Here is an 8,611-nt window from a genome sequence, read left to right as displayed (position 1 = left end):
ACCTAACTTCCAACCAAGTTTCAGTTTATTGAAATAGTACACTAGGTGCCTTCCTGTGCAATAAAAAAATTTAAAATATTTTTAACAGATAAATAGAAATTATATTTTAAAATAAAATTTTATTAATATTGTAAATTTTCTTTTTTTATCAATATTTTAATATAAATTTGATTTAATTAAACATAAAAATTATATTTAAAAATATGCATGTATATATTTGAAATTATAATCTTAGATAGATTTTTCTATCTATTTATTTTAATTAAATATATTAAATAAATTTGTAAAAGTTGCATAATTACCTAAAATTAAAATTAAACAATATTTATAATAATTGTAGATATATAAGAAAATAATGATTTTACGATTAAATTTTTATAATTTTCTAAAAGAGTTGTATACATTTTTGAAAATTTTAGTAATAAAATTATATAATATAAAAATATATAATTAAATTATATTTCAAAAATTATAATTTCATATTTGAATATATTTATTTTAATAATGATTTATTAGTTATTCCCATATTATAAAAAAAAATTCAAAAATATAAATTGACATTAAATGTAATATATGAGTTATTACCATATTTTAAAAAGTTTACCAAAAATATAAATTAACATTAAATGCAATTGTCAGTGTCATATTAAGCTATAAGACATGTTATCAATTTTAGTAGTCATGTAATATTTGTTTTGTGAAATTGATTATATAAAGGATATGTGGCAAAATTATTTCACAAATATAGTCTAGGGGATTAGTTTGGTCGGAATGAGTAACATGTAAGATATTAAAAGAAGATGAGATTCGTGCAGCAGCAAGATTTTGAACTATAGTCTTGAGGATTCACTAGTTATATCAATTTATCGTTGTTGACTTGTTGTTAGTTGGACCAAGTCGAATTTATTTTTCTTCATTTTTGTTGTCGTGCCTAACCAGCTAACCTATCTCTTCTCATATTAACCCAGTTTGAATAATTTTCTAAGGATTAACATTGACACCAATTAAGCATGGGCTTTGCTTTCGATTTTATGAATTGGACTTAACAAAAAGAGTAATTGGTAAGAATGCACCTAAAAGCCTATATAATTTGTCATATATTTTTGTTTCTTTTTAATATTTTTTATGACTATAATACCTTTATATCTATCTCTCTCCTTTTTCCCTTTTATGTGTTCTAATCTCTTTATCTCTCGTATAGATTCTTCAAATCATCTTCTAATTCAACACAAATCTTTATTTTTTTATTCTGATTCTTTTGACATCCATAATGCTAATTTTATTATCTCACCCTAATTCCAATGTTTCTAATTTCGACTCACAATCAACTTTTATATAATATATACGTTAGTAGGTATTTTATTACTTACCTGCTATTATTTAAATTTTAATGGATTCTTAATCGATACATGAAGTGTTAGCTGTTACAAATAGTTTTGAGGCTATTTGATAGATAACTAATTTATTGTTAATAGTTTCATTAACTGATATATGATTTGTTAGTCGATACATTTGTTTGATACATAGATTGTTAGATGATACTGAAATTATTAGCTGATATGTTAGTTGATATGTAGATTGTTACATGTAAATATTTAGCTGATAAATCTAGAGTTACTTGTTTTCGATAAAACATGAGAGTATTTTCGTCCACGTAGTGTCAAAAAATTACTCATTTTTGGGTTATCCATAATAATGGGTATTCAGTTAATTTGGATCTTAATTAGGTATATTCCACACATTCGCTCTAACAAAAATGCCAAGAGGAAACGCACAACAAAGTAATGATAAAAAGAAAAACTACGAGTCAAAAATGGCCACAGTTCCATAGGAACTGCTGAAATTGCACCTCGAAAGTCACTATGGTAGATGACGACGGTAAAACTCAATTTGCACCTAGAAAGTCACTATTTCCAAGCAAAACTATTACTCGATGGACTATATATTAGCTCATAAACTCAATTGTACTGCACTGTTATTACCAACATGTATTAGTTTATAGGTAAATTGCAGATATATGGTTATTATTTTGTTTAGTACGTTGTCAAAATAGGGTTGACAAAGTGTATTTTTAGCCAATATAAATTATATTTTACTCATTTGTTTACTCTGCGCGGATTTCACTAGTTAGATATTAAAATGATATAACTAACAAAATTAGAGATTATTTGGTGATAAAAATTTGTGACTTTTAGCCAAAATTTAGAAATTGTTTACTACCAGAATTGTATCCTCTTTTTGTGATATTCTTTTTAGAAAACTAAAATAAAAATTACATTTTAGCTTACATGAGTTAGAGAAATCATATTGCAGTATTGTAGATAACTACTGTTTTCTATTATTTGAACTTGATTATATTTTATGTTTGAATATACTGAAACAATATTTCAACTTACATATGTAATACACTAACTAATGCAAGTTGTATTAGTGTATTATACAACACACTTCACCTTTTTTTTTTTGAGCAAACATTATTTTGGAAAAATATAAAACTGCACTGATGTGACTGATGGAGCGTAATTTTTTTACTAAAAAAACGTATAGTTAACAGTAGATAGTGACGTAGAATATTATAAATATTTGTTATTGATCTCACTTTTGCAGGCTTTTAAAGTAGTCCTGGGCATTCGGCCTGAACCGAAGTGAACCGAACCGACAGAACCAATTTTTTTCGGTTCTCGGTATATTTCGGTTGAAGACTGCAAACCGATCGGATCTTTATCAGATTTTACTTCGGTTCTCTGCTCGGTTCGGTTCGGCGGCGGCAAACCGATCGGTTCGGCGGCGGCAAACCGATCGGTTCGGCAGCGGCAAACCGATCGGTTCTTCGGTTCTGTTCTTCATTGCTCAGTCGACTTCTTCCTCTCTTCTACCTCACATATCTTCATTTTATTCTCTTCCCCGACGTAGAAACAGCCGTCATTTTCTTCTGTCAAAACTCAAAACCTAACATGTGGGCTTTAAATAGACATTTACAAGTTTTTTTACATTTGGATACGTTTAAATATGTTTCTTCAGCCCAAGTTATCAAAGGTCTATTTAACAAAACAAAACCCAATAAGTAAATAAACTAACCCACCAACTAAAGAGAAAAATAAACCTTAGATCTAAGAGCATCATTATCCCAGGTTTCTTAATTTTTTTTTTCACTTTTTCGAATTTAGAAAAAAGAAAAATTAAAAATGAACCAATCGCGGACCGACTACTATTTGATAGTTTTGGTGACCGGTTTCTTAAAAAAAAGTGGATCCTACGCGGGACCCACACGCTAAGAACCGCTCTAGTATCCTTGGATAAAGATGCTCTAAGAGCATGATTATAGCGGAACCCCAAATGAATTTCTGCATGAAATCAGTGTGTGGACCCCACGTTTTCTTTAAAAAACGGTCACCAATGTCGCCAATTACGGATCGCTCTTGGCCAGTTTCTTACACTATTTTGCGGACCCCACGACACGTGGCGGCCCGCGATTGGTTCCGTTTTAATTTTTTTTTTTAATCAGATAAAAAAAAAATTTAGAAATCCAAAATGAGTTTTACCTGATAATCATGCTCTAAAGACGACATGATCAGTTTTCTCTTTGCTCGCCGTCGAACAACCCGTAATAATATCTCTTCTCAATTATCACTGTGGTGTTTTTTTCAACATCAAACCCAGATCTTCTCTATCCTTTGCTTCTTGCCATTTTGTAACGTTTCCAATCACCTTACATTCGAACCGAATAAACCGATTCACACAAAAGTTTTGGTTCAGTTCAGAATAGATTTTTCATTGCACAACCGAACCGAATAAACCGATTTCCGAACCGATCCGACCCGAATTTTTGATCGGTTTACTTCGGAAATGTTTTGGCCAAACCGAATAAACCCGAACAAACCGAACCGTATAACCCGAATAAACCGAACGTCCAAGACTATTTTAAAGACATTTTAAAACCTAAATTCAGATTTTCTTGATAGCATTTATTTTTATCAAAGCTTGATAGCATTTATTTTCCAAAAGTTAATGGAAGAATTTGTAGATAGTGTAGATAGGGAACAAAAAGAACCCAATGGACCTTCTTCCTCCTTGATGTGACTCTCTTTTTATTTTCCATTTCTACCTTTTTCTTTTCTACTTCATTTTTTATCTATACACATTTCAATGGATTTGATCATTTATCAAATGTATATTATGGAATTTTATATTCGACGATATGTTCATTAAAAAAAATCGATGGTATGGGTTCGGCTGAGGGAATATTAATAAGGCAGCATTAATACTTTTCTGTTATAAATTACATTGTGGATGACCATAACCATAGCATCTTCCAAGGCCATACTCGGCCCATACACATAGGCGGCTAAGTCTTTGGGATGTTTTTCCTTTCTCTTGTCTTAGTAGTTTTCTTAATCCTAGTTGGTTTAGGTTTTTGATATTTTCCATATTTCTATATCTTGTAATCCTTATATAAAGGAACGATATGTTTTATGAATAACATATACAAATGATATTTTGCATATTGCATTGTTTTAAGTCTCCATTTTGCACATAATGATCATATAGATTAGAAATTTAGCATCTTTAGAATCCATATTGCATTCATATGTCCTAATCAGGTAGTGGAGTGCCCTATGGAGAAATTGGAAGTGTTTAGAAGCATTATGGCTCGAGAAGAGATGGAAAATGAAGTTAGTTCGAGTTCAAGCGAGCACAACTCGGGTTGAACCAACGCGGGTACTCTTACCCGCGTCGAGGCATCGAGAGGAGCCAACGGAGAGCTCCAACGCGGCTTGGATCACGGGTACTCTTACCCGCGTCGAAGCATCGACAATCTCACGCGGGTTGAGTGACGCGGGGTCGCATACCAGCGTAGGAAGAAGAGAAGACGACAGTCCGACGCGGGGTAAGGCCACGCGGAGACGCCTACCCGCTCGCATGAAGAAAGAAGCTCGACGACTATCCGACGTGGGTGGTGCGACGCGGGGTGTTCCCAGTTGTTTCGACCCGAGTCGAGACTTTACCTTAGTCGAATTTTTAATGTTTTTATGGGCTTTTAAGACTTTTTAATGGAAACCATTAGGTTTACCAAAGACATATAAATACTCTTGTCTAAAGTTAGGAGGAATCTTGTTTTTTTCTATCTAATCACAAAGAACCTTTTAGGTAAAAGATCTAATCTTGATCATTATCTCTTGTGATTACTTGATTATCTTGATCACTAATCATGATTAACACCAAATCATCAAAGATTCTTGGGTTTATCATGAAGATTAGTGAGTAGTCATCTTTGGATTTATGGGTTAGGGAGACTAAGGGTGATTAAAATAGATCTAAGGTGTTTTAGTATAGATCCATCTTGTTTCTTGCTAGCAGAGTGCTTTTAATTCAATTTTAGAGTTGGCCTCTCTAAACTTGAGCTTTAGGCATTTCACACCCGAAAGGTGTTCGATGAAATGTCTGAACCAACTCTACTAAGCTTTTAACATTCTTTACCAAAGAGATTTGTTGTTAAAGGTGTTAAAATGACTAATAGACTTGAAATTAATGATTGCTTAGATAACATTCAACCAAAGAGATTTGATGCTTGAGTTATCTTAGTGAATGAGCATTCATCTAGAGAGAGTTTATTTAGAATTGTGTCTAGTTCTAAGGTAGATAGATTGATTGAAAGTTGCCACCTTTAGATTGAAACTTGATCACCCAAGGTCAATTCCCTTAGCCCATGAGTTCTCCCATCTCATAAGAAAGAAAACTTTGCTCTTTATTGCATTTTAGTAGTATTCTAGTTCATAATCATCTCACCAATTGATAGCACTTAGATTAAGCATGGTCTTGCATTCCCTTTGCTTTAGAATCACTTAGAACTGGTTTGACATCATTTATACTACAACATTTGATTAGGAGCCTTGAAAACTCCTAACATCAACAAACTATTCCCCTTAGTTTTATAACACGTTATCAGCACGATAACCTCTAAAACCCTAAAGCTAAAACCAAAAATCGACAAACCTAATCCTACCCGGTGAACACCCTAATCTCGATTGCATCCCGATCCTACACGTTCCCGATCAGCAACCCCGCGTTCCCGTCTCAGCTTCAGACGATCTCAGCTCAGACGAACTCAGCCTCAGCTCTCGATCCAGACAGCAAGCGTCCCGTTCGCATCAGAGCCGCTCGCGATCCGACAGCAACTGCTCCCGTTCAACGATCAGCCGCTCGCGATCTCAGCCTCAATCTGTTCCAGGCCAGCTCGCGTCCAGGCCAGATCGCGTCTTGTTCCTGTCCAGCTCGAGGTTCATTCTTTGGTGGTCCGGTTTCAACAATCAACTAAGCTAAAGGTAATTCGAATTCTAAGAACATATGAATCGAATTGGGTTGATTGATAAAGAATGAAACCATAAAACCTAATCTTTATGATAAAAGCCATAGGATAATAGATCAAACCCTAATGAGTAAATCGAAGCTCTAAAGTTCGATCTCCAAACCCTAAATCGAGATTGATCTATTGATCAATTAAACTCAAAACCCTAATCGGTTTTGAATCTCAAAACCCTAATCGGGTTTGAATCTCAAAACCCTATGATCCAATGATCATATCGTGTGCTTAAATCTCCCTTGATCTATGATTAAATCAAAACCCAGAAAATGTAAACCCTAAAATTGCTAGAAATCGAATCAAAACCCTAAACCCTAATGTGAATCCGTTTTGATGATTTTTCTTGTTTGATTAAATATTTTACTGTTTTGAGGTTCAGGTTGCTAGAGTATTTTACCTTCTGATCTGTTTCTGTTTTCTGAAAACCCTAAATTCGTTTTACCCTAAATAGCATGTTATAAATCCGAATTGAAGCATGTCTGATTCGTATTTGTTTTGATTGATCTTGTTGATTGAGAGTTAGGTTGATAGTTTGATTGATCTCATAACCTGTTTTCTAAAAACCCTGATATCGAATATGAAACCTTAAAGGCTTTGAAACCTTAAAATCACATACTCCTAATTTTAATTGCTAGATTTCTAAATTAATTTGAAGTTTAGGATCAGTGGCTAGATTAATTGTTTTAAAACCCTAATCTGAAAGCCTAAACCCTAAGTTGACCAGACTTGTTTCTGAAACCCTAAATCCGCATAAACCCTAATTCTGATTCATTGCCTTTGATTGAAAGCTAAATTGCTATATAACCCTTAGTGAATTCGTATGCTAGTAATTGCACCGTGGCCGTGTGGCCTTGTTTGCATCTTGATAGTATAGCCGTGTGGCCTTAGTGCATAATAATCTTGCTGCATATAGATCATCTAAATCCTAAGTTTGCTATGCATCATATATCACCTAGGCCGTGTGGCCTCATTGCATATCTTCCCCATAGCTGTGTGATACTATCATCGAGGGGAATAAAGAGAATGACAAAAATTTATACATGGCAATAAGTATTATCCGCCATCATCTCACTGAGGGTCTAAAAGATCAGTATCTCACTATTGAAAATCCTCTAGAACTTTGGACCGCTTTACAGCGGAGATATGATCACCAGAAAACGGTGGTACTACCAAAGGCTACATATGATTGGAAACATCTGAGAATCCAGAATTTCAAAACCGTGGATGAATATAACTCAGCTCTATTCAAAATTGTCTCCAAGATGAGACTTTGTGGTGAGACTGTAAAAGAGAAGGATTTGTTGGAAAAGACTTTCTCCACATTCCATTCTAGCAACGTGTTGCTGCAACAGCAATACAGAAAGAAAGGTTTCACCACCTATACTGATCTGATCTCATGCCTATTATTAGTTGAGGCTAATAATGAGTTGCTCATGAGGAACAGTGAGATGAGACCTCCTGGATCAACTCCATTACCTGAAGCCAATAAGGCTGTAGAGGAAAAGAAAGAACCTACCAAAGAAAGTAACCACGTCCATCATGATAAACCACACGGCTATGGAAATGGCTATGGTAGAGGAGGCCGTGGTGGATAGGACGTGGTGGGCGTGGCAATTATAGCTCACACGGCCGTGGGAAAGGGAACCACTATAACTGTGGTAGTGGTCCCAGCTATGGCCGGTCCCAGCTATGGCTGTGATCGAGGCAGAAGCAGTGGTATCTCTAAACCACCACACTCGTCCAAATCAGTATGCCACAGGTGTGGAATAGATAACCATTGGGCAAAGAATTGTAGGACTCCCAGACATCTTTGTGACCTCTATCAAGAGAGCCAGAAATGGAAGAATCCAGAAGCCCATTTGGTCCACCATGATGGGAAAAACGATTTTGATCATGACCAGGATGACCTTATGGATTATAAGACTTCAGATTGCCTAAGAGAATGAGATGATTTCGACATTCTGTTTTTGTGCTTTTGCTTTGATTTATGTTTGCTTTGCTTTGCTACTTACGTTTTTAATAGTATGATTTCTTTGAGTTTACTTTATTTCTATTATCTTATCTTATTTTATTTAATAAGATGAATGGTTTTATTATTGAAAATGCCAATATGAGTTTATAAATTGCGTGTATGGTACACATTAAGGGCTACGGCCAGATATGTATAAGGGCAAACATTTAGATGCTTTATATTCACCCAGAGAAACCCATTGAGATTATATAGAGATATAAGAATGGTTTCCACAATGA

General features: G+C 34.4%; 1 protein-coding gene across 1 annotated transcript; it reads left to right on the top strand.

Annotated features, from left to right (window-relative positions):
* Positions 1–7,401: 7,401 nt before the first annotated feature.
* LOC106350670 lies at positions 7,402–7,956 on the top strand. The gene has a single exon (XM_013790524.2). The coding sequence runs from the start codon at positions 7,402–7,404 to the stop codon at positions 7,954–7,956; it is 555 nt and encodes a 184-aa protein (XP_013645978.2).
* Positions 7,957–8,611: the final 655 nt, after the last annotated feature.

Source organism: Brassica napus, chromosome C4, assembly GCF_020379485.1.
Source record: "Brassica napus cultivar Da-Ae chromosome C4, Da-Ae, whole genome shotgun sequence".
NCBI classification, from domain to species: domain Eukaryota; kingdom Viridiplantae; phylum Streptophyta; class Magnoliopsida; order Brassicales; family Brassicaceae; genus Brassica; species Brassica napus.
The sequence above is the reverse complement of the archived record's forward strand: the minus strand, read 5'-3'. Positions and strand labels throughout refer to the sequence as shown.

What these genes read in the sequence shown, in the direction of transcription:
- LOC106350670 (XM_013790524.2), top strand. Translation starts at nt 7,402, where the DNA reads ATGGCAATAAGTATTATCCGCCATCATCTCACTGAGGGTCTAAAAGAT.